This window comes from Hemicordylus capensis, chromosome 1 (assembly GCF_027244095.1).
Source record: "Hemicordylus capensis ecotype Gifberg chromosome 1, rHemCap1.1.pri, whole genome shotgun sequence".
In the NCBI taxonomy this organism is placed as follows: Eukaryota; Metazoa; Chordata; class Lepidosauria; order Squamata; family Cordylidae; genus Hemicordylus; species Hemicordylus capensis.
Genome location: NC_069657.1, coordinates 78,391,038 through 78,418,467, shown reverse-complemented (window position 1 = coordinate 78,418,467; position 27,430 = coordinate 78,391,038). Strand labels below are relative to the sequence as shown.

The following is a 27,430-nucleotide window of genomic DNA, read 5'->3' as shown; positions in this document are numbered from 1 at the left end:
TTCCATGCCACAATCTGGCTCATCCTCCACCCTCAGTTCTTACTTAGTATAGAAGAGTTAAGCACATCCATTTTGTCACACTGTGTCATGGAGTTGGGCTATATGAAATGGTACCTAGAACATGGTTTTACAGCGCAGTGGTGCCCTGTTACTACTTTCATATAAGTGAATGATGGCCTTTTACTTCAATGAGGAAATGTAAAATGCTGCATTTTGGATATCATAATGGTGAGAGCAAAATCTGACCTCCACTCCTGACAAGGGGTGTGGTATGTCTGTTGAGAAAACTTATTTAATTATCCAGGAATCCTTGCAATACATAAGCCCAGTCCCTCCAAACATCACAATGGTAGTCCTTTTATAAATATTATTAAAGCTGAACAGGCAACCAGGAGCATTGATTGAAAAGGACACCCAACTTGCCAGGACATAAACCCAAAGGGAGAAAAATCTGATTTCTGCCATCAGGCAGGCAGGTGTATCAAAACATGACTCTCTTCTCCAACTGACCAGGGGAAGAAGTAGGATTCAGATGCCAGGACAATCAGCTGGTCAAATATTGTCTGTTCCATACACCAGGAACATTCTTGTAAGTGACAGATTTTTCTTTGCTGAGACATTGCATGTGCATAGGTTTCAGGGTTTCAGACAGGAGACTTTTCCAGCCCTATCTAGAGATGCTAAGGAGAATTTAACAGATTTTCCTGCATGCAAAGCAGATGCTCTGCCACAGAGCCATGGCTCTATTCTTAGGTGTTTATGTTTATGTTTAGAGTATTAATAATAATAATAATAATAATAATAATAGAGTAATGTGTACATGTGCTGTGATATTTTTGTACTGTGGATGCAAATGCATCTGCATATTGTGCTCTTCCTGCTCCTTAGTGAAGCTCCTTAAATGGCATAAGTCTCAGTTGCTCAAGAGCTGGGGTTACCAGTGAGCCACTTGAACTGATGGGGAGGAGGAAGGGCCTTCATATGATCTAGCTTGGTGTTCCAGAATGTTTCTGGGACTGCAGAGTCCTCTAAAAGCTACTGTTCTAAAAATTATTAACGCTTAAATGTTTGACTGGTCCATTGGCCAAGGTTTTGTTTCTTTTACTGTTCTAGTGCTGATCCTATGAAGAAGACATAATTATTTTTATTTTTATGCTGCATTTCCAAAAATGGCTGAGGACAATTTGAATTCTGGTGATGTAAAACCATTTGATATATGTTGAAGGGATCTTTGCAAGTAATTTATACTGAAACTGATGCTGAAACCTTCATTGTGGGGTCCCCCAGAGATCTGTACTCAGACCAATGCTTTTTAATTTATTCATAAATGGTCTAGAAGTTGGGGTAAGCAGCGAGGTGGCCAGATTTGCAGATGATACCAAACTCTTTCGGGTAGTGAAATCCAAAATAGATTCTGAGGAGTTCCCTCAGAAGGATCTCTGCAAACTGGGGGAGTGGGTAACAAAATGGCAAATGCGGTTCAGTGTTGGCAAGTATAAAGTGATGCACACTGGGATGAAAAACCCCAACTTCAAGTATACACTGATGGGATCTAAGCTGTTGGTGACTGGAGACCAGGAGAGGGATCTTGGGGTCAGGGATCCATCTTATTATTTCTCTGTGTAAACCACTTAGGCAACTTTTGTTGAAAAACAGTATATAAATATTTGTGGTGGTGGACAGCTTGTTGAAAGTGCTGACTCAATGTGCAGCGGCTGTGAAAAAGGCCAATTCCATGCTAGGGATCATCAGGAAGGGGACTGAAAATAAAACTGCTAATATTATCATGCCCTTATACAAAACTACGGTGTGGCCACACTTGGAGTACTTTGTACAATTGTGGTCACCACATCTAAAAAAGGACATTATAGAACTGGAAAAGGTGCAGAAGAGGGCAACCAAGATGATCAGGGGCTTAGAGCAAATTCCTTATGAGGCAAGGCTACAACACCTGGGGCTTTTTAGTTTAGAAAAAAGGCAACTGTGGAGAGACATAATAGAGGTCTATAAAATGGTGCGTGGTGTGGAGAAAGTTGATAGAGAGAAATTTTTCTCCCTCTCACATAACACCGGACTGGAACCAGGGGTCATCCCATGAAATTGATTGCCAGGAAATTTAGGACCAACAAACGGAAGTCCTTTTTTACACAAAGCATAATCAGCTTGTGGAATTCTCTGCCACAACAAATGGTGACAGCCAGCAACCAGGATGGCTTTAAGAGGGGTTTGGATGACTTCATGGAGGAGAGGTCTATCATCAGCTACTAGTTAGAGGGCTAGAGGCCATCTCCAACCTCAAAGGCAGGATGCCTCTGAGTACCAGTTGCAAGGGAGTAAAAGCAGGAGAGAGGGCATGCCCCAAACTCCGGCCTGTGTTTTCCAGCGGCATCTGGTGGGCCACTGTGTGAAACAGGATGCTGGATTAGATGGGCCTTGGGCCTGATCCAGCAGGGCTTTCTTAGGTTCTTATTGTGTATATTTCTTAGCTGGAAATCCACTAGAGCTTGGAGATATATTTTGGATATTTCCACTGAAAAGCAGACATTTTAATTTAGAGTACATGACTCCAGCAACACCTCTGCAGCCTTTTCTGGCAAACTCTCAACAAAGGTATGAAATATTGCTGTGCAGTTTAGTGACTAAAATCGTGTGATTGATATAAACCAAGGCTTGTTGGAACCGTCCAGATTAGCCTCACTAAGTCAAGCAAACAACTGGCTAAGTCTCCTAAGTGAGAAGAGACCATGGTTATGGGGAGGAGAGATTAAGCTGGACCCACCCACCCCCATTTGCTGATTTATATTTGCAACTAGAACTGGTGCAGTCCACAAGAGTGATGCCATGTGATTTTGTAGCCTGGCTCAAATGCTATGCCAATTAATAAGGATAATGTGAAAATAGGCACTGAAGATAAGTGAAATGTGTGGTTAAAAAAATACACTTTTTCAACCCCCCCCTCCCCGTTCTAGTGTGAATGTTCAAACACTTTATGTACATACACACTTTTCTCTCTCAGAATTATGGGCTTGACTTTTCTATAAGTGAGGAATATGCACAATTGCTCCCTCACACAGGCCATAACATTTTGAATCAATGTGCAAACAAAAAATAGAGGACTTTCCTGTGTTTATGGGATTGTGATGTAGCTGAGCAAAGCCACACATCCCATAAACAAAAGAATGGTGTTCAGGGACTGATGTGTGCTGTATATGCCAGTGTGGTATAGTGGTTAGAGTGCTGGACTAGGACCGGGGAGACCCGAGTTCAAATCCCCATTCAGCCATGATACTAGCTGGGTGACTCTGGGCCAGTCACTTCTCTCTCAGCCTAACCTACTTCACAGGGTTGTTGTGAAAGAGAAACTTAAGTATGTAGTGCACCGCTCTGGGCTCCTTGGAGAAAGAGCGGGATATAAATGCATAATAATGATGATGATGATGATGATGCAGATAATTAAGAATATATCTACCCTCGGCTCAGCCACCTAATGACTCAGTGGGAAAATGTCTTGACTAGGAAGCCAGAGGTTGGCGGTTTGAATCCCCGCTGGTATGTTCCCCAGACTGTGGGAAACACCTATGTCGGGAGCAGTGATCTATAGGATCATCTCATACTGCGCAGGAGATGGCAATGGCAAACCCTTCCTGTATTCTACCAAAGACAATCATAGGGCTCTGTGGTCACCAGGAGTCAACACTGACTCGCCGGCACACCCTTGGCTCAGATCACTTAAGTTCACCTCATTGTAAGAAAATCCATTCACAAGTATGAGCCTTAAGCTAGTGGATGCCCTGAGGCTAACAGGTGCAGTACAATGTAGATGTACTGTATTAGAAAGTTGTCTCTATCTATAGCACACTCTGGTTTGAATTCTCCATCTCCCAAAAAGATCAGGTAAAAATCAGTATACAGAAAACACTTTCCAGAGGAGTTGCCGTCTTGCAGCAAAAGCAACAGGGTCTATAAATAACAGTGTTATTTCAGCATAAGCCACAGAAGCTTACGATAAAATAAATATGTTAGTCTTTTAAGGTGCCTCAAGATGTTGTTTATACTCACAACATCTTTTGTTATGAAAAATTTGGTGATGGTGTAAAGGCTATAGAGACATACATACTCTCAGAGAGAGATAAACATTTGAACTGTATCAAAGTGTTGGCATGGGGAGGGAGGAAGATTCTCAGAAAGGTTTGAATATATTAAGGATGAAATTGTAAAGCTGCTGCATGTAAGAGCATTTGCAGTGCTTTAAAAAATATCCCTCACGTTTACCTCATAATAATAACAACAGATATGCCAGGCTAGACTACAGGTGTGACTTCATAACCTCTTTTTACATGAATGGATTTGCTTTTGACATGTATATCTAGTATATAAGCCCACGTACTTGTATAACACAAACGTAACTCATTCTGTAGAAGCAATAGGGTGGCCAGTGGTCCAGTTGCTTCTAAAAACCAAACTCATATGGTCTAAATCAGGGGTCCCCAAACTGCGGCCCACGGGCCACATGCGGCCTCCAAACTCTTTCTGTGCGGCCCTCCAACCTGCTTGTTTGCTGCTATCACACTCAAGGTATTTTCCCTCAGACCCACACTGTTCTTCCTGCCTCAAGAGCCACCATCTACTGCTGTTCTTTCTGTCCCTTTCTTGCAAAAAACCAAAAAACCAAACAAACAAACCAAAAAACCCCAACCCCACAACAGCAACATTGTTTATTCTGGTCTCCATGGTTCCTTCTGTCAGCCCCCTCTTGGTCTTATCCTCCTTTACTAGCATTTTGGCCATTCTGGGTGCTTTGCTAGCCAGTAAACCTCAGGTACCCATACCACTCAGCTTTTTCACTCCCCATCTCCACGCATTACCATGTTGAAGGCTATATGTAAGGAAGATAAAGCAGCTGTGTGAATGGGTACAGGAGATGTCTGGCCTGCTTTTGCAAAAAAGGCGGGAAAAGAACAGTAAGAGGGCAAGTATATTTTGCAAAAGAAAGGATACAAAGTGTTTTGCATACTGACCATTTCTAGAGGCTCCACCAATCAAGGCTCCTCCAAGTGGCTTCCAAGGTTACTGGTGAGGTTGCTGCTGCAGGCAAAAGCATTCTTCCTTCCTCAACAAGAGCTGGTTGCTCTGACTTCTTGCTTTGCTTGCTTCTTCCTCTCCTTCCCCACCCACTCCAGCTAGGAGTCTTCTCATGCATCTGTGATTGCAGGTGCAGGTGAGTGGCCCCTTGGGTTGAGAGGGAAGGAAGTACTCTCTTAGCAGGGAAGCTGATGGGATTCCCCTTCCCACATCTTCCTCCAGCCAAGTTCCCCTCTTGCCCTGGCTGCCATTTTGCTTCTCATGATTGAGACTTGGCTGCTAGGCAGTGATGTGTATGTGCACCCTGCATACAATATGAAGCCAATGTAATGGCTTATCCTCTGCTCCAGGTGGAAGTCTGCCCTCTCATTCGCTCTTTCTCTCTACCTGCCCTTTTTGGGAGGGCCTCCAATTTTTAAAGTATTAGGATGTGTAGCTCTAAGCCTCAAAGCAGTGTGTTTATGAAGAAATAAATCTCATAGTATTCAACATACTGTGGATTGCAACTCTGCCATACGGTAAGTCAGATGCATAATCCATTTTTAAAAAATTCTTCCTAGCCTGTGCATATGGCCCAATACTCCTGAGAACTGTATTGGATAGGGAGGCAGAGCTCTCTTCTCTTCTTTGCCATGGTCGAAATGAAAATCCCCAGCTAATAGCATCTAGAGTGGGGTGTATTTGATGGGAAAGGGAAGAGTTAGGTAGGCCCCTAAAACTATACTTCTCATGTTTTTATTTATTCAAGGATAATATTGAAACTCTGCGACTGCTGCTCTGCTAAAAATTCTGTGAGATGTCTGCAAAAGAAAGTGCTGTTTCAAAGAAACGAAAAATTGTAGATGAGCACCGTGTCTTTGATGACAAATGGACTACTGAATACTTCTTTGTTTTAAACAATGATAAAGCAGTTTGCCTAATATATCTTGAAACTGTCTCAGTATTAAAGGAGTACAATGTTAAAAGGCACTTTGAATCCTGTCACAAGAGCTATTCAGTATATCAAGGAGAGATGCGAGTGAATAAGATAAAGTCTCTTTAAAAATGAATGTTTTTGCAGCAAATAGTTTTAGAAAGCATGTTGAGGAGAACCTATCTACTGTGAGGGCCAGCTATCATGTTGCTAAATGTATTGCTGGGAGTGGTAGACCATTCACTGATGGTGAATTTGTTTAAAAAAAAAATGCATGGTTAAAGTAATGGAGGAAATGTGCCCTGATAAGGTATCTTGTGTTAGTTGTGTCAGTTTATCTGCATCTACAGTCACCAGGCGTGTTGAAGACCTAGGAGAAGAGCTGCATATGTCACTGATGGTCAAGGCAAAAAGTTTTGATTTTTTTTCTTTGGCTTTAGATGAGAGCAATAACATTATAGACACTGCTCAACTACTAATATTTATCAGGGGGATAGATTCCAACTTCAGAATTACAGAAGAGTTGTGTGCACTGCAGAGTTCGAAAGGCACTACAGCTGCAGAAAACATATTCTTGAAGATGTGTAAATCAGTAGAAAATCCTGGTCTGAGTTGGGATAAATTGAAAAGCATCACAACTGATGGTGCAAGAAATATGGTGGGAAGTAAAACTGGTGTAGTTGCAAGAATCAGTGAAGAGATATTGAAATTAAATGGTATACTTCCCATGCAATTTCACTGCATCATCCATCAGCAAGCCTTTTGTAGTAAGATTACTCAGTGGGAAAGTGTGATTCGTGTTGTCGTATCCAGCATTAATTACATCAGGCATCATGGACTTACTCATCGTCAGTTTTAAAGTTTTCTCAGAGATAGATGCAGAATATGGAGCTGTATTGTACCATGCAGAAGTCAGGTGGCTTAGCAGAGGCAAAGTGCTCAAAAGCCTTTTCAGTCTTCTTCATGAAGCTGATGTCTTTCTCAAGGAGAAAGGAAAAGATCAAGAAGTACTTTCTGACCCTGGATGGATTTTTGATTTGGCTTTCTTAACTGATATCACAGAACATCTGAACACACTGAATCTAAGGTTGCAGGGAAAAGGAAAGCTGAATTGAAAGCTTTTGAAGCAAAACTAAACATTTGTGTGAAGCAAGTTAGTGAAGGTAACTTTTCAAACTACTCATGCTGCAATGGACTAAAATTTGAGGACGGGAATTTACATTTCAAGGTAGGTAAACACATCAAAGCACTGAACCTATTGCAGGTGGAATTCCAGAACAGATTCACTGATTGCCATAAGCATGGAAAGGAAATAAGAATGTTTCAGAATCTATTTGAAGTAGCACCAGAAGGTGCAAGTAACTTTTTTCAGAAGGAACTAATTGATTTGCAAGCCAGTGATCATCTCAGAGACATTTACAAAGAAAATAGTCTGTTAGATTTCTATTCTGGTCTACCTGATATATTTATCAACCTAAAGAAATTTGCTGCAGGCATGTTCACAGTCTTTGGCACGACATACATCTGTGAACAAACTTTTTCCAAGATGAAAATTGTGAAATCCAAGTGTAGGTCAGGACTTACAGATGAACATTTACATGACATTTTAAGGGTGTCTGTCACAAACCTTGACTTGGACACTAATGCCTTGGCTAACAGAAAACAGCCACAAAAATCACACTGACTAGGTAAGCATGTGTAGCTAGATAAAAGGATTCTGCAGTAAAATATTGTTTCAAAATGGATTGTGTTCAAGTTAACATTTCTTCATTGACCTCTGTATGTTTACTTTGATCTAGGTAGGTTAATAATTTTATTACATTTTGATTTAAGATGTGGCCCTCTTTAGGCATTGGGCACTCTAATGTGGCCCCCATGTGCCAGAAGGCTGGGGACCCCTGGTCTAAATGCTTGGGAAATCCCTTTCATTCTTCTTGTAAAGAAGCAGAGAAACTTCCATCCAACCTGGAATGCCATAGTATTGCTTGTCGTTTGCTTTGTGTGAAGAGTAGACACTATTATCTAAGTAAGCAAGGAGTTTCTCAATATCTTTAGTTAAAGTAAAACCAGGGGTGAGGGGGGATCAGAAAATTGAGATAGGTTCAACATAGATTTTGTTGCAGCATAGTTATTTGTGTGTTAAATCAGTGTTTGACCTATTCTGTACTTTAAAATGTACTGTGCCTCAGATTGTTACAAATAATACATTTTGTAATATTTGCATTATCTGGTTTGTGTATTAATAAAAATGGGCCTCACTTCATTGGATGTTTGGAGTTCAAACAGAAAAGCTGCCCAAAATCTAGCAAAATGTAGAAGTTTGCTTATGTGCACCCTCAGTAGCTAAATGAATTACAAGAAGTTCTAGTAAGAACTAATCTGCCTACTTTCCTTTCACTATACATACAATTGGCCTAAATTTGATTTAAATTGGTTAGGTGGTTCACAAGTTGGGCCACTTGTACCTCACATGTTCACGTGTCCACCACCTTGGATTGGCATGGATGACATCATAAAACTACGCCATTGAGGTGTCCCTACAACTGTACCCAATTTGGTTTATATTGGTTCTGGCATTGTGAAGTTGATGGAGGGGATGAGGGGACACACATGGAATGCTGGGTGATTTCATAAATCTACTGGAAAGTAGGCTTAAAAATAGCAAACACTATTAAGTTAATAATACATTATTAATTATAATAATTAAATAATGTTTAATAATTAAACATTATTAAGTTAATAATAATTTATTAATGATTTTAAGCAAAATTAATTGCTATAGAAAAGCATGATATACTGCTTTTTCAGTTACAATTTCTCTCTTAAAATCCTTTTTTCTCCCTCACTCCCCACCATGAACCTCAGAACCCTTGGGTTCTGAGATCTGAGATCTCCTCAGAACCCTTGGGTTCCCTGAAGCAAATAGGTTAGGATAAGCACTCCTATGGGGGTGCCACGGGGAGGGAATGGGGCTCTCCCGGAGATCTCAGCTTCAACCACGGTTCCACATGTCATCTGCAGTTGCCCTATATTTTCTCTGTTAACTGAGCAAAGAAGTACTACTTTTCTGTTGAGCAGGAGAGAGCTACTGGCACTACATCCCTCCAGTGGTGTTGCTGGTGCCTGTTAGGGGACAGGGAACTCTCTTTGAGGACAGGGACAGGGAACTCTCTTATTTGTTTGGGGACAGGGGACTCTCTTATTTGTTTATTTTTTTCTATATAAACTCCTTTGATAACCTTTGTTGTTGAAAACATTATTACACATTATACTACAGGATTTATGACTATGACCACTGATATTTATACACAACTTTTCAATGAATGTTCTCTTGGATAGGCCAGTTGCTCTTCCCTGCTAAATATAAGAGAATCGCTACTTTGAAAAGTGCCTCTGCTTTGTATTTAACATAGTCGTAATGTTTTACTGCCCATTAAGAAACAAGGGGCAGAAGAAATGGGAAAGAGAGGGGGAAAACAGGCTACATTTTAGTTTGTATGTGACTGGTAACCTGTTCAGACGCTTACAGAACTATATTGTGTGCTCTTGATGAAAACTTATTGGATTTTTCTTATTTACTGTGTTCTGGAAGGTAATACAAGTAGGTCCATGTTTAAAGTTCAGATCCCATCAGTGTTTGGGTGTGGATGGAAACTCCCATTTAAGACCTCTTGGGCAGATTCAAAAGTGTATATTAACTGCAGTTAACACTAACCGGAATTAAAATGCCAAACTCCAATTTGTGCCACAAATGAACAGCTAACAACCATTAGCCTAACTGAAGTAGAAGGATGAAGGAGAATAAACTGAAGCTGAATCCAGATAAGATGGAGGTACTTATTGCGTGGGGTCAGAACTCTAGAGACAATTTTTATCTGCCTGTTCTAGATGGGGGTCACACTTCCCCAAAAGGAACAGGTCCGCAGTCTGGGAGTACTTCTGGATTCACACTTCTCCCTGGTTTCTCAGGTTGAGGTGGTAGCCAGAGGTGCTTTCTATCAGCTCCAGCTGATACTCCAGCTGCACCCATTTCTCTAGATCAATGACCTCAAAACAGTAGTACATCTGTTGGTAACCTCCAGACTTGACTTTTGTAATGCGCTCCACGTGGGGCTGCCTTTGAACGTAGTCCAGAAACTTCAGTTGGTTCAGAATACGGCAGCCAGGTTGGTCTCTGGGTCATCTCGGAGAGGCCATGTTACTCCTTTACTGATGGAGTTACACTGGCTGCCAATAGGTTTCCGGGCAAAATACAAAATGCTAGTTATAACTTACAAAGTCCTAAACGGCTTAGGCCCTGGTTATTTAAGAGAGCGTCTTCTTCATTACAAGCCCCACCGCCCATTGAGGTCATCTGAGGAGGTCCGTCTCCAGTTACCACCAACTCGTTTGGTGGCTACACAGAGACGGGCCTTCTCGGTTGCTGCCCCCAGATTGTGGAATGCACTCCCTGCTGAGATACGATCCTCCCCATCTCTGGCAATTTAAAAAAAACACACACCTGAAAACCCATCTTTTTGCCCAAGTTTTCTCAGCTTACTAATATATTTGGGTTTTAATTTTTGGTTATTTTTAAATTGTTAAATTATTTTTAAGTTTTTGTATATTTTAAAACTGGTTTTATGTTATTGTAAACCGCCCAGAGACGAAAGTTTGGGGCGGTGTGCAAATCTGCTAGATAGATAGATAGATGAAAAATAGAGCAGCTCCCTCATCTCCCCACACTCTTCCCCTGTGTGGACCTGTAAGTACGTAGCAGGCATCTAGATGCCCCGTTTCCTGTACCCTGTCATGTGTGCGGTGTTGGTGGAAGGCTGGACACCGGGATCTTTCTACCCATTCAGAACTCCCGGTTCCCACTCTACCCTCTCACCGTATTACCCCTGCTAACTGGGCAAAGAGGCACCTTTTTAACGTGGAGATTTTCTTTATTGAGTAGGGGGAGAGTAACTGGCCCTATCCACTCCCAGCACAGTACTTCCAGTGACTGTTGCTGGTGTCTATCTCATGTTTCTTTCTAGATTGTGAGCCCTTTAGGAACAGGGAGCCATCTATTTAATTATTTATTATTTCTCTCTTTAAAACCAATTTGGAAACTTCTGTTGAAAAGCGGTATATAAATATTTTGTTGTTATATGCAGATTTGCAGGCATGGAGATGGATGGGAGAGGCAAGCCCCACCCTCCACTTTCTGGAAAATGCCAGAGCATAGGTTGGCCGTTCCTGGGCACTGTAAAGGGTAAAGAGAGCTGGTCTTGTGGTAGCAAACATGACTTGTCCCCTTAGCCAAGCAGGGTCTGCCCTGGTTGCATATGAAAGGGAGACTAGAAGTGTGAGCACTGAAAGATATTCCCCTCAGGGGATGGAGCCGCTCTGGGAAGAGCAGAAGGTTTCAAAGTTCTCTCCCTGGCTTCTCCAAGATAGGGCTGAGAGAGAGTCCTGCCTGCAACCTTGGAGAAGTCCCTGCCAGTCTATGAAGACAATACTGAGCTTGATAGACCAATGGTCTGACTCAGTATATGGCAGCTTCCTATGTTCTTATCTATGCAAATGGATGTGTGGTCTGGAAGGGGGCATGGTATCATGGCAGCTTGTCCCATGGTCTCCGGGACTAGAAATGTGTTCCCCGGGATAGCACTGCCTGTGGCTGCAAGCCAGAAACCTTCCTTGCTCTATCCAGAGCACCCATGGCCTGACGTTCTTTTGAGGGAAGTGTTAGGTGGAGAAGGGGATGTATTGCTCTATTGAATCAGCTATGCCTTTTCTGGTCACAATACTACTTTCCTTTTCACTCTGCATCGCCAACTTATGCTCTGGCATTTTCCAGAAAGTGGAGGGTGGGGCTTGCCTCTCCCATCTCCATGCCTGCAAATCTGCATGTAACAACAAAATATTTATATACCGCTTTTCAACAGAAGTTGAAACTCATGAGCTGTCCGGGGTGTCCTCGTGGCCTGTCACTCTCATGCCTGGTCACTGAACCCTGGATCAGATGGCAGTTTCCTTGAAAAAGCATCTTAGCTGACCCAAGACTGTCAGGGACCTGTCCTGATCATGAACTAGCCTCTGTAGGCACCCCCCCGCCCCAGAGGGAAGGGGCTGGGGCCCCCTTCCCCACTCTTTCTTTGTGAAAAATAGAACCTGGCTGCTCCAGAATCCCTTCTGTGGGTGGGGTGTGTGTATGCCTTTCAGACCCTGCCAATAGCAGCCCCACACATACAATTTGCATGGATGTGGCTGCGGAGTGGTCCCTTCCAGCCATTCGAAACTCCCTGGCCAGGGCAGGTGTTGTCTCATATGTATGTAGAGTTTGAGGCACGGTGATTCCCAGGAGTAGAGAGCCCTGGTTTCCAGCCACCTCGGGATGGCTGCATCGCCCATTGAGGGCTGTGGGTAGAAACGCGCATCCCCACAGTGACGGGTAGGTTGGCAGGGCACAAGGTTTGACAGTGGCAGGAGGGGTGTGGTCTTTTTTCCCAAGTGGCTGCCACTGAGAAGTGCTGAAAGCATGAAGCAGCTGTGTTCTCGGGCCGATCTGTGCCACCGCCTCTATGATTAGAGTTTGGAAATGGGCTCCTAATTGTAGTTATGGGTGAGTCTGCCTTCAGGAGTAACTGTTTGGTGGCAAAACCATGGTTGTTGGAGATGAAGCTTAGAGAAAACCTCAGGTTCTGATTGGAGTTTGTCAGGGAAAATGGGAGTTAACTTTAGACCCTTAACAGCAGTTTCGCGTGTTTGAGCGTACTACAGTACAGTTACAAATGGTGGCAGCTTTAACTGCCGTTAAAAAGTGTATGTGTGAACCAGGCCCTTGACACTGAGTTCAACAAGAAAACTGAGTTTCAGTGGCCTGTAATGGCTATTGCTAGAAGGAAAGCTATAATGACATTACTCAGAAATGCAATAAAATAAAATAAAATAAAAATAAATGCTGGAAGATTAAATGTCAAGAAAAACTCACTGCTAAGGGTGGAACTACTTCTTATATATGTAAGAAAAGGGTTGCTGCTGAAATGACCATCCATTATAGAGTAGTAGCTCTTCTCTGCTTACACCCCAAGCTTGATAATATGTACTATAACTTACTTTATGCTCTGACATCATTACCCTGAGTGCTTCCTCATCTGTGGAAACCAACAATGTGAAGAGGAGGAATAATATATAGTAAACTAAACTGGTATGAAACGGTGATATCTGGGTTGTACCAGTTGGTGAGGGAAAGGGGATGTCATATAAGCTTTACATGGCTTCTTCCTCTTCTAAATTCAAGGTAGGTTTTGTTCCTTTCCTTGGTTGGAATGATTATTTTATACCTTTCTTAAATGTTATAAATGAGCTATATGAAATTTTCTCCAGGTGAGGTGCTTATTTTCATTGAGACAGATGATGGATTTTTGACTTAAAGCAATCAATATAGCATAAAAGACTAGTCACTCTTACGCCAACAGATGGAGAAGTGATAACAGGATGAATTCCATTGGCATTGGCTGCTGTGCAGCCCTGCATTAATTTCAGTGTTTGTGCCCCTGAAACATCCTAAACAAGTTGTTCAAGTAAGAACTAATCTGCTTACTTTCCTTTCACTATACCTACAACAGGACTAAATTTGATCCAAATCATTTAGGCAATTCACAATTTAGCCCATTTACGCCTCATACATTCATGCATCCACCATCTTGAATTGGGGTGGATGACATCACAAACAATACATTTGAGGTGTCCCTATGTGTCCCCACAACTGTACTTGATTTGGTTCATATTAGTACAGGCATTCCGAAGTTGATAGTGAGGGATGGACGTGCATGTGTGCATGTATATGCACATGCGCGCGCGCACACACACACACACACACACACCCCGCTGGGTGATTTCATAAGCCTTCTGGAAAGTAGGCTTAAAATGTGATCTGTTCGTCTGTGCAAATATGCATATACTGCCCACAGGAATGAGGGATTGTGTCATGTTAAGAAATCTTAACTGAACTGTGCTCTGTTTATCACGTTTGGGTGCTTCTGACAATATTTAACAAGTATTGCTTATTAAAATGTAAAGCTGTAGTTGCACAGCAGCTTCACTGCTGTAGCACTTAAGCACTTTTGACTACAACCTTGCTAAACTGCTAAAGTGTAGCAGTTGTAGACCTTGTAGAAGTTACTGTAAAAAACTTGTGCAGGGGTTTGAGGCTGCCAGTTGCATTTGTTCTGTGGTTACTGCATTGTTCTGCTGACCTTACTAGTTTCTTGATCTAACGGCACTCCAATGCTAGGATTGGCACACTTCCTGGTTATATTGCATGGAAAAGCTACAGATGGCCCCAGATGGCATCTGAAATTGTGTTTATCCAAAGTGTTTACAACATGTTGATCTTTATACAGCTTTAAAGATGTTCATATCCGCATTGCTTTACCCAGTATAAAAGCGACGTTTTTGCATATGCACAAGTTGACTGGGTCAAGTTGTCATAAGATGGGGCAGATATAAAACATATGCATATGTGAATGAAGGATTAAGATATAGCGGAAGGATGACTGTGGCAATAAAACAAGTTCATTTTGATAAGCATGCTTTGATCAGCGCATCAGCAAAGGCTTGCTGCAAATTTTTCGATTGTGGTAGTATATGGTCAGTTAGCAGATGGGATCTTGGTTCTTAATCTGTAAAGTGAAAAGAATAATAAGCCACCTTGAATGGGGTGCTTTTAGCAGCAATGGAAACAGTTGTGTGTACTTTTGCCTCTGTTCAAAGTTCCACTCATAAATGATAGTATCATTTTGGTTGTCAGAGCATTTTTAGTTCAAGCAGAGTTTTTTCCTTTTCTGTCCCTCGCTTCCCTTCCCCTGCCTGAATGGTGTTAATCAGTCCAAATTTATTCTCTCTGTTGCAAGGAGGCTTTTTTTGGGCACTGATTACAATTTCACACCGGTCTGCATAAACGGTTCAGTTGTATGTTATGATGTTTGCAGATGGGAGCCGAGAGCAAGTGACCACCAAACATATTTTCCTTTGTGGGGACAGACCCTTCCGGAGCAAAACTCTAAAAGTGGTTCCAGCTGCTAAGCCAGCTGCAAGGAACCTGCTTTTTCTCACAGACATTAAAAGTTCTTTAATCAGTGTTTGTTGTTTTTTGTCAGCAGTGGTGCTGAAGTGTGGAGAGATGGAGCAAATGTTCATGGTTGGCAAATTCTAGCTCCCCCCCCCCCAATTCTCTCTTATCTAATCTCTGTTGTCTTCCCAGGTCAGAGGAGGCCAGAATAGTTTGGGAAATGGCTATAAATGTGCACCTGTGTAAATGAGTGTTCACAAAGCAAGGGCTTTAAGCTGCTGTATTGGAATGACTCTGAAAGTCTTTCTCTAAGATTTGTGTGCTTAGAATAGAAAATGGACTACTGTAAAATCTTGCATCATCCAGGCTCAATTATTTGGAAATAGATGCTGTTCTATAATGTGCCCAACAGATAGTTGCAAACTACATATAGAAAATAGGCCTAAGATGTACAACACTCCTTTTTTAGCTGCTTACTCTTCTCCTCCACTATCACTTTCCCTCCTGTTCCCTACTTCTTCCTTCCTACTTAAAGCTAACAACTCTTCGTTTTTATTTTAAGTTTTGTGCTTGGGCACAAAACCTGGTGCACCCTGGGGATAAGGACTGTGAATTCCGTTCATTTAGGGTATAGCTCTTGTATCTGCTAACAAGCCTCCTGTCACCAAGCAATACCATTCGCACATATCTGGCCCACTGCAATTTGCAACCTGGTCCAGACTGCAACTATGTCATAGTTGGAAAGCAGAAAATAACTTATATGGATAGCAGATTACTCAAGAAAGTGAATCAAGCCACATATTTTAGGTCAAGTCATATTCCTGCAGTATATGATCATGGAATTGAGCAATAGGAAAGAAAATCTTGCTGTCTTCATGTCTGCATGCCTACTTCCTCCAGTATGCAGGTTATGTTACTGTGTAATATAAGAGATTCCTTTGGGAAGGGACGAGACACAATTCACCAAGAGCCATATTTGAACTGTCCAAGGGCTGTGTTTGAGGAGTGACCTGATGGTTCATGTTGGGCAGCTAATGTACTGTTGTGTCATATGCTTTCCCCGGTGCCGAATTTGACTGTTGCAGTCTTGTTCAGATCGCGGGTGAGAGATAAATTACCTTATTTAACCTGAATGTCACTTCAGTGAAAAGGGAGTTTGAGAGACAGTCCCCACATGGAGACTTGTAGTCTGATTTCTACTTTTGACTCCTAGTTTCCTAAATGTGGTGTTTTAAAAAAATGTTTTTTGCAGGGTTCAATCACATAATTCTCCACTGGAGCTACTGATCTCATGCAACAAGCTGTTGTCTTTAGTCCACTATATAGTCCACTCCCCCCACCCCAGTGTCAACAAACAAGGAAAGTCTATCTTCTTCCAGTGTTTAGTTTAGAGAGCTCTAATAATAAAGAAAAGATCACTGCAGCAACAATTACTTTGAATGTGTGAAATGGTGGTCATTGTGAATTTGAAGAGCCATGTTAGAAACCTGCCACATATTACTAATTAAGCCAATAGTCTGAATGTAGTTTTGTTAAAATAATAGGTGAAAAATTCTGCATAAAACATCCAGGAAGAGCTGTAGTTGCCGCATGCCATCTTTCATGTGACTTGTGTTGCTGTGCATGCTGGAGTGGAAGGTGACTAGATAGCCCTTTGATGTATCATGGATTAGGAAAAGTGTGCGAGGTATGTGGTTGAGGATCCATGGGATCAGGAAGAATCTCAGCTGGGGGAGCTAGGTGGAGCCTCAGACCCCACTTTCCTATTCCTTACACTAGGCTTAGTGGAAGTGATCAATAGTGTCTGATTGTACTTTGGCGTTTCAGAACTGACTGCCCCTTGGAGATGGGACGCTTGGCTGGATGGATCCATTGTTGATCCAAGAAGGCTGTGCTTGTGCTCTTAATTTTTTCGATAAACACTTGTACTACCTTAAGCAACAGTAAAAATATCAAACCTTTGCAAATGTGGTATATGCGGGTGCATGTTTATAGGGAAAATATGTATTAAAAGAAACTGCCAAATGTTTGGAGTGTGTTTGCTTGGGCAAGCTGTCAGATCAAATAGAGTGGAGGGAACAAACAAATTTATGGCCTAAATCAGAACTGTGGGCCTCGCATGTCTTCTGTTGGCCCTTGATTGCAAAGCCTCACTGTAAAGAAATTTAACATACAGAATAATTTGATTTTAATTATGTGGAGCTTACTTAACTGAGTCTTTCATTTTTTAAAGTAGAAAAGGTTATTTAGTCTAACCCAGGGATTCTCAAACTTGGGTCCTCAGGTGTTATTGGACTTAAGATCCCATAATTCCCAGCCTCAGTGGCCTTTGGTTGGGGATTATGGGAGTTGAAGTCCAATAACACCTGAGGACCCAAGTTTGAGAATCACTGGTCTAACCTGTCAAGATATATAGCTCAAGATGTGTATTTTAGACTGTCCACATGTGCACATAACATGGGACTGTGGGTCCAGGGGACCCACGCTTCTGCGCCCCCTCCCCCCACTCTTCCATTTGAATTCAGACATAGCAGAGAACGTCCTCTCTGCATTCAGCGAGACTGCAGAGAGGAGGGGAAACTGGCTGTGCGGACTTCCTTCTTGACTGAAAGACAGTCTGCACAGCCAATGACATCAGAGTTGAGGAAGGAGCTTCCTCCCTCAACTCTGGTTCCAGAGAACACAACCTGCAGTTCCTCATTCAAACATACTGCAGGCTGCGTCCAACGTTGGGTTGCAGCAGCGAAACTCACTACAACCCAAGGGTTCAGATTGGAGTTCCCAATCTGAACCTTCAGTTTTGTTACCGCGCCAAACTGTTATTTCCCCACTTTTGGACGTAACATCTGCGGAACCACTGGCCCACTCAACTTCAGCTCCATGTTATGTGCGAATGTAGCCAGTGTTAAAAATCAGGACAGCAAGCCTAGAACTTTGGGCATTGTTCCTAGAAGCTTTATACTTGGAAAGGTATTTTAGGCAGCTCTCACCAAAGTGATTATACCAGTGGCTCAAGATCTCCCTGTAAGACATGCAGCTATCCAAAGGTTGGTTTCTTCGGGTGGTTCTAATGTAATGGGGTGGTTTGTTGTTGTTTGAGGAAGAATGATAGTGTGGCTGAATGGGATGCCAGTTTTCTGGGAGTTTTCTTTGTGGAATTGGCATTATGTATGCATGCAGAGAGCATATGTTTGTCCACACTGGAGTGAGCTACAGCCAGTGATGGTATGCGGGAGGACCCCAGAGTTCCTGTGGTGCTTCAGAAGGGAATGGAGGATATGTTTGTCTAGCAGAATGAGTAAGAACATACTGTAGCCTTTTTTCTTTTCAATATGCACAAGCTACTTCACAGATCAAAACATTTTCTTCTTCTTTCCCGTTCTCATCACCTTTTAGTTTTTAATAAGTGACCGCGACAGAGACCCGCAATGTAACCTGCACTGCTCCAGGTCTCCAGCCAAGCCCCTCTGTGCCTCTGATGGCAGGACTTACGAATCGATGTGTGACTATCAGAGAGCAAAGTGCAGAGATTCAAGCCTGAGTGTGGTTCACAGAGGCAGATGCAAAGGTAAGGGGTGAAGGGTAATCCTCTTGACATGGGATGGGAGTGTGCTTTTGTATAGGTCTTAAAATCATAAGTAGATTATGGCATGAAACCAGAAATACTTTGGAAATACCAATTTCATTAAAGCAGAACTATTTAAATATCCTAGCGAAGAGATAGATAAAGAGGTCTTGGGGACTTCAGGAATCAAGATCAGGAATCTTAACAAAGGAATAAAAGAGAACCAAGTAGTGTGTTTTGGCAAGTGACCCCTGCTAACTGGGCAAAGAGGCACCTTTTACCGTGGTGATTCTCTTTATTTAGCAGGGGGAGAGTAACTGGCCCTATCCACGCCCAGCACAGTACCTCCAGTGACTGTTGCTGGTGTCTATCTTGTGTTTCTTTTTAGAATGTGAGCCCTTTGGGGACAGGGAGACATTATTTATTTATTATTTCTCTGTGTAAACTGCCCTGAGCCATTTTTGGAAGGGCGGTATATAAATCAAATTAATAATAATGATAATAATAAAAACACACAAAAAACCGCCTTCCACTCTTCAGGGTATCACTTCTGTGTTAATGTGACACAGCATAAATAATTTTAAAGTCAAATGTGTAATGCCATAAATGAGGCCCTCTGATTGTAGAGGTAGAGAGTTCAAGTAACATTCTTCAGTTTATTGGTTTAAAAGTTATGTTTCTTTTAGTCAGCAGAAAGTGTGGTGATAGGATTCTTCCCAAGGAGAAGAAAAGTTTGTCTTCCTAAATTGATTTGATTTATATCCCAGGCACAGCAGGGAAATGCTTGACTAACAAGCAGAAGGTTGCCAGTTTGAATCCCCGCTGGTATGTTTCCCAGATTGTGGGAAACACCTATATCGGGCAGCAGCGATATAGGAAGATGCTGAAAGGTATAATTTCGTACTGTGTGGAAGGAGGCAATGGTAAACTCCTCCTGTATTCTACCAAAGAAAACCACAGGGCTCTGTGGGCGCCAGGAGTCGAAATTGACTCGACAGCACACTTTACTTTTACCTACCCCTTGTGCTCAGAGCAGCTTACAACAGTTTTTCTAAATGTTGATAGTCCTGTCTTCAAGAGACCAGTCCAGCAATCTAAAAACTATTTTTTTTGTGGTGGGTGGGGGTGAGAGGAGGCCAAATAAAATCAAAATCATATTGTAAACATAAAAAATTATTTAAAAGAAGAAAAGAGCTTTATCCAAATGGTAGTGGTAGGCTGGGTCTCTCGAGCTCTGCCTTGGAGGGAGGGAGATACTAACTTGCAGATCCTGGAATGCTCTTTCTCATCCAGCAGCAGCACCAACTGGTAATGCTGGCTGCTGGAAAAGGTGCCGCAGATTTGGCTGCTTTGGGAAGGAGCCAAGGCCTAGGTCAGATAGTGTCTGAAGCCCGCCCTGGCCAGAAGAGAAGTGGATGTTAACTTCCGGAATCACTTATTCTGCAGTAAGTCACAACTTATGTAAATGTTTGAGGACTAAACCATAGGTTCTGCACAAAGGCATGTAATCTGCCCTCAGTAGCCCTCCTTCCACTACCACCTCGAAAAGCAGCTTTGGTAGAGAGTGAGGTTTTATAGCTGCTTCCCTCATAGATGCAAAGAAATCTTACATAGTTAAATCTATGAAAGGTTTATTCAGAAACTCAATTTTCTCCTTCTTCCCTTATTTTTTCACACTACCTCACACACTCTCTATAGGTTCCCCACTTGGACACACTTCTCAACAACACAACATAAAAGATAGAACAAGTGATTAACCGTTTGTGTGCCAGCACTTCTCAGTTTCAAATCCCTTTCCCACCTTCCGTGAAGTTCCAAATGCACATTTGCCCTCTGGATGTTCCTTTAGTATTTCTAAAATTTTATGTTTTGCTGTATGGGAGGCCAAACTATTAGCCATAGTTTCACAAGTCTTCCCATGCTGCAAAAGGAATAGGAAAAATGGAAAATTTGTCAGAGGCCATGCTGAAATCTGCCTACAGCATAATATGCAGCAGAAAACAGGCCTTTTGGTACTTTGCTCTCATCTTAAGTTCTCATCACAACATTGGAGTCCATCACGGACAATAGAAATATTCATCATGTCCAAGATATAGCTGCATATGACAATACACCTGCATATAGTATTACTGGTTCCGCAAATGCCATCCCTTAAAGTGCGAGGGTGCAAAGGATTCAGACAAAACAGAAGGGGACAAAGCAGAACCACATAAAGAGCAGACAGAAGGCTGTGCCAGCTGGTCAAAGAGTCAAAAGAAAGATAGCATACACCAGGTGAGAGATTCAGCGTATAGGTGCTTATATGCCAGTGCTAGAAGCCTCCGAGCCAAGATGGGTGAGCTGGAGTGCTTGGTTGCTAACACAGAAATAGATATAGTGGGCATAACAGAAACTTGGTGGAACAGTGAGAACCACTGGGACACTGTTATCCCTGGATATAAACTCTATAGAAAGGACAGGGAGGGGCGCCTTGGAGGTGGAATAGCACTGTATGTTAAAGAAGGCATAGAATCTAACAAGGTAGAAAACCGAGGTGGCCCTGAGTCCACAGAAACCTTGTGGGTGACAATACAAGGCTTGAAAGGAAATGTTCTACTGGGGATGTGCTATCGCCCTCCTGATCAAAACACTGACAGTGACTGGGAGTTGCAGGAGGAAATCAGGGAGGCATCAAGGAGAGGCAGGTTGACTTCAATTACCCACACATAGACAGGGTCTATTCACAGTCAGGTAATGACAAAGAGGTCAAATTTCTAGATATGCTGAATGACTATGCCCTAGAACAGTTGGTCTTGGAACCTACCAGAGAGAAGGTGACCTTGGACTTATTCCTGAGTGGCACACAGGACCTGGTGTGGGATGTCAGTGTCATTGACACTTTAGGGAACAGTGACCATAGTGCAATCAAATTCAGCATATATGTGGGGAGAGAATCGCCAAGGAAGTCTAACACAGACACTTTGAATTTCAGAAGAGGAAACTTCTCCAAAATTAGCAGTATGGTGAAAAGAAAGCTAAAAGGGAAAAAGTCACTTCACTCCAGAATGCATGGAGTTTATTCAACACCACAATACTAGAAGCCCTGTTAGATTGTATACCCAAAAGGAGGAAAGTTACCACTAAGCCCAGGAGGATGCCAGCATGGCTAACAGGTGATGTCAAGGAAGCCATAAAAGGGAAGAAGACTTCCTTCCGAAATTGGAAGGCCTGTCCAAATGAAAAGAACAAAAAGAAACACAAACTGGCAAAAGAAATGCAAGATGACAATAAGGGAGGCAAAAAGAGAGTTTGAGGAACATTTAGCTAAAAGCATCAAGGGGAATAACATAAACATCCTTAAATACATCAGAAGCAGGAAACCTGCCAGGGAGGCAGTTGGACCATTAGACAATGAAGGAGTGAAAGGGATTATTAAGGAGGATATGGGGGTTGCAGAGAAGCTCAATAAGTTCTTTGCGTCCGTCTTCACGGCAGAGGATATTGAGCATATACTTGTTCCTGAACCTGGCTTTTTAGGGATGGAGGCTAAAGAACTGAGCTAGATAGCAATGACAAGGGATGATGTTCTAAACTGTCTGGAAAAACTGAAAACTAGCAAATCACCAGGGCCAGATGGCATCCATCTAAGAGTCCTCAGAGAATTCAAATGTGAAATTGCCAACCTCCTTGATAAAATATATAACTTATCCCTGCAATCAAGCTCTGTTCCAGAGGACTGGAAAGTGGCAAATGTAACACCGGTTTTCAAAAAGGGATCCGGGGCAATTTGGGAAATTACAGGCTGGTTAGCTTAATGTGCATTCCAGGCACATTGATGAAAAGCAATCTCAATGATATAATTGTAAAGCACATAGAAGAACAGGCCCTGCTGGGAGAGAACCAGCATGGCTTTTGCAAAGGGAAATCTAGCCTCACAACCCTTTTGGAGTTCTTTGAGAGTGTCATCAAGTGTGTCATCAAGGTGATCCAGTTGACAGTATAATAACTGGACTTCAAAAATCTTTCCACAAAGTTTCTCATCAAAGACTCCTGAGGAAACCTAGCAGTCAGGGGCCTAGTACATGTGTGGATTGCTAACTGGTTGAAGGACAGGAAACAGAGGATAGGTATAAATGGAGAGTTTTCACAATGGAGGGATGTAAGAAGTGGGGTCTCTCAGGGTTCTGTACTGGGGCCGATGCTCTTTAATTTATTCATAAATGATCTAGAAGTGGGGGTAAGCAGCGGTGGGATCTGAGCTGTAGGTGACTGACAGAGGGGGATCTTGGGGTCGTTGTGGACAGCTCATCGAAAATGTCAACTCAATGTGCAGCAGCTGTGAAAAAGGCCAATTCCATGCTAGGGATCATTAGGAAGGGGACTGAAAATAAAACTGCTAATATTATCATGCCCTTATACAAAACTATGGTGTAGCCACACTTGGAGTACTGCATACAATTCTGGTCAACACATCTAAAAAGCACATTGTAGAACTGGAAAAGGTGCAGAAGAGGGCAACCAAGATGATCAGGGGGCCTAGAGCACCTTCCTTATGAGGCAAAGCTACAAGGCCCTATCCACCCCCAGCACTGTATCTCCAGTGACAGTTGCTGGTATCTATCTTATGTTTCTTCTTAGATTGTGAGCCCTTTGGGGACAAGGATCCATCTAATTTATTTACTATTTCTCTATGTAAACTGCCCTGAGCCATTTTTGGAAGGGTGGTATAGAAATCGAGTGAATGAATACAACACCTTGGGCTATTTAGTTTAGAAAAAGGATGTTTGCGGGGAGACGTGATAGAAGTCTATAAAATCATGCATGGTGTGGAGAAAGTATACAGAGGGAAATTCTTCTCCCTTTCACATAACACTAGAACCAAGGGTCATCTCATGAAATTGATTGCCAGGAAATATTGGACCAACAAACGGAAGTACTTTTTCACACAACACATAATTAACTTATGGAATTCTCTGCCACAAGATGTGGTGACAGCTAACAACCAGGATGGCTTTAAGAAGGGGTTTGGATAACTTCATTGAGGAGAGGTCTATCATCGGCTACTAGTTGGAGGGCTATATATAGTCCACCTCCAGCCTCAAAGGCAGGATGCCTCTGAGTACCAGTTGCAGGGGAGTAACAGCAGGAGAGAGGGCATGCCCTCAACTCCTGCCTGTAGGCTTCCAGCGGCATCTGGTGGGCCACTGTGTGAAACAGGATGCTGGACTAGATGGGCCATGGGCCTGATCCAGCAGGGCTGTTCTTATGTTCCTATGTACTGCATATAGTAATAGACCATGATGATTTTATAGTGGAGAAGCTGTCATTTCCAAGTACTATTTTTTAATGAGTGAGTTGGAAATGCCTGTGTTTTTCCTTGCTATCTTTCCTGCTAAACAGATTTGTCATGTCTTTTTATAAACATAGTCTCTCCTAATGGTTTTTAGCCTCCAAAAGCGTTCCCCTTCTCTTGAACATGGGGAAAGTGAAACCTGTGTTCCTGTCACTTTTGGTCTTCAGTCAGGAGTTTTGCATGTGTGAGTATTAAAACATGCAACTTCTAAAGTGGTAGAGTCCAAGGTGGGCTGTACCACATGGCATTTCTGAATGTGTAGTTCGGCTCTTGGTTCTGTTGCTTTCAGTGCCATTTCTCGATAAGTGTCCTGCCACCTCTCCTTCAGCTGTTCCATGTTAGTAAAGATTTGTCTTTAAAATTGAATTGCAAATAGACATTGGTGTAAGGTTTTGCTTTGGTGGGACCAACCAGCCCAAAGCTTACTGCACAAGGAATCATACATGGCCTCTACCCTGCCTTGGAATTGAGTATGAATATCTTTACTTGGCACAGCTGTAATTTTTTTGTGGGATGGAGGCAGAGGGCATCCTTCTGACATGACAGTGGCAATCAAGGCTGCTTTTCTGGCACTGACATTGAACCTGCTCCTAAACAATAGGGATGTGCACAAATTGATTTTTTAAATTCAATTTGTGCTAAAAACAAAATCACTCCTGATTTGTTTTGTGTCCAAATCTACCCCCCATTCACCCTAGATTTGATTTGTATTTGCTTTGATTTGATTTGGATTCAGATTGATTTTGGATCACTTAAGAAGGTCCTAGGGGCACCGAATTTAGGTGGTAGGTAGGTCCCCATGGGTGCCATCTACCACCCAAATTTCAAGGCAGTGGGACACTTGGTTGATCTTTAATGAATTATTTTAGTTTTTACTGATTTTGAACATTTCCACCATAGGAAATAATGGGGATTCAATGTTGCCATGTACTAACCCTAACACAGATCTCCAGCTTTAATTTTAAAAAAAGCTAAGCTCTAGCCCTTGTAGAAGTGCAGTTATGGAGCAAAATGTGCAGTCATTATTTTTCAAGTGTTCAGATTCTTTGGTGAATAATAACTTTTCCTCACAATGAATCCCTATGCGGATTCATTGCACACCTTCATTTCTTCTGTTCATTTTGACTTTTACTGGACAGTGCCAACAGGGGTGTAGCAAGGTTGGAGTGGGCCCAGAGACAAGATTTTAAAATGCCCCCCCCTTCACTGAAGCTCAGCTCATGAAGTAAAGAAATCTTAAATGAGGCTGAATAGTGGTAACAAAAAGCATAGTGTGTGTGTGTGTGTGTGTGTGTGTGTGTGTGTGTGTGTGTGAACCTATGTGCCACAATAGAACATCATCCTAAATTATTTTTTAAAAGGTTTTGTAAATAGTGGATGATGCAAGTCATTTTATGGTACTAGAGAAAGACATGCTGTTCTGGTAGCTCCAGGTCTTAACATTCACATCAATTTCGGAGGATGAATACAACTGAAGGAAGCCCAGGCGGGTGCGCTGCTGGGGGAGTCAGTCATGTGACTTGCCTCTGGGGGCCCCCCAAGGCAGTGGGCCCCCAGACAACTGTCTCCCCTTGCCCTATTATAGTTATGCCCCTGAGTGCCAACTGTCAGCTGCCATGTGTCAACTAGGCAGTGGGATACTAATTTTAATTTTTAGGAATATTGAAATGTTTAGATTCTTTGGTGTCTAATAACTTTTCCTCATAATGAATCCCTATGAGGATTCATTATACACCTTCATTTCTTCTGTTCATTTTGACTATCACCGGACAGTGCCAACTGTCAACTGCCATGTGTCAACTACACCCCCCACCCCACACACACACTGGGGTACTCAATTTATATTTTAAGTATTTTTGAAGTGTTTAGATTATTTTGTGTCTTCATTACACACCTTCATTTCTTCTGTTCATCTTGACCCCACTGCTTTGCTGGTAGGGAATTAGTGGCATCCCATGTCCCAACTACCCCCCAACCCACAAGCCCCTGGGTATTCAGTTTATATTTTAGGAATTTTTGAGGTGTTTAGACTCTTTGGTGTGTAATGAATCCTCATAGGGATTCATTATGAGGAAAGGTTATTAGACACCAAAGAGCCTAAACACTTGAAAACAATCCTAGAACATAAACTGAGTAGTACCCCACTGCCTTGTGGGTGGGAGGGGGGTGTAGTTGGCACATGGCAGCTGACAGTTGGCACTGTTGTGGGAGGACAGCTGGTCTTGTGGTAGCAAGCATGACTTGTCCCCTTAGCTAAGCAGGGTCCGCCCTGGTTGCGTATGAAAGGGAGACTAGAAGTGTGAGCACTGAAAGATATTCCCCTCAGGGGATGGAGCCGCTCTGGGAAGAGCAGAAGGTTCCAAGTTCCCTCCCTGGCTTCTCCAACATAGGGCTGAGAGAGATTCCTGCCTGCAACCTTGGAGAAGCCGCTGCCAGTCTGTGAAGACAATACTGAGCTAGATAGACCAATGGTCCGACTGAGTATATGGCAGCTTCCAATGTTCCACTGTTCAAAAGACAGTCAAAATGAATAGAAGAAATGAAGGTGTGTAATGAATCCTCATAGGGATTCATTGAGGGAAAGTTATTATACACCAAAGAAACACTTGAAAAATAGTGACCACCCATTTCACTCCATAACTACACTTCTACATAACTGCAATGGCTAGAGCTTAGCATTTTTTTTTTTTAAATGAAAGCTGGGAATCTGGGGAAATTAATAGGAGGGATCCAAATCTCGAATCAATTCAAATCTAATCAGGCGCGATTCAATTTGGATCCGAATCTAGCTAATGGACCACAGGGGTGATTTGTTTTGTCTCCAAATCACCCGAATCAGCTAGATTTGGGTACAAATTGATTTGTACCCAAATCAATTTGCACATCTCTACTAAACAACAATGCAGTGCTACAAATTGTGGCAACATGTCAGCTCTGGAGCCCTTCCAACCAATCTTGGGCCTTCCATGTCAGGAAAATAAGTTCTCTCTTTTAAGGAGGACATCATATATTACCCCTCAGAACTGGTTCTGGGCAGCAGAATTAGGAGAACAACGTGCTGATTTAGAACAGACTTTTGTTGTTCTTTTGAATAAAACCAGTTTAATCTGAAGACCACCTCCAGCTTAATCTGGCTGAAGTGGAGCATAATACTCCAAGAGCAAAATGCTAGAACAAAGGGTTGAGTCCATGTGTTACCATCTTAAATATGCTTACATATGAGTGTGCTGCTGGGAGATTCAAAGCACATACTCCTGATCTGCAAAAGCTTCTGTATGACAGACACTTGTTTTTGCTGTGTCGAATTGCAATTGGTCATTGCAGCACCAACCTGTCAAATGTTTTTCCATTATGTGTTGCAAGCAGAATTGCACTGCTGCTTTCACACCACAGTAAATATAGCATGGTTTTCTGACACAGTAAACTGATTCTCCTCCGTTTTATCCTTCCTGTTTCTATAGCGGTCTATATGGGCATACACCTCAAAATAAACAC

General features: G+C 42.4%; 1 protein-coding gene across 6 annotated transcripts in view; it reads left to right on the top strand.

Moving 5' to 3' along the window:
* Positions 1-27,430, top strand: part of SMOC1 (SPARC related modular calcium binding 1) — a 136,706-nt gene that overhangs the window by 6,653 nt on the left and 102,623 nt on the right. For all 6 annotated transcript variants that reach the window (XM_053257308.1, XM_053257300.1, XM_053257337.1 and 3 more), the window contains exon 2: positions 18,435-18,606. In XM_053257308.1, coding sequence (XP_053113283.1) covers positions 18,435-18,606 — 172 coding nt within the window. The remainder of the gene's footprint in view (positions 1-18,434; positions 18,607-27,430) is intronic.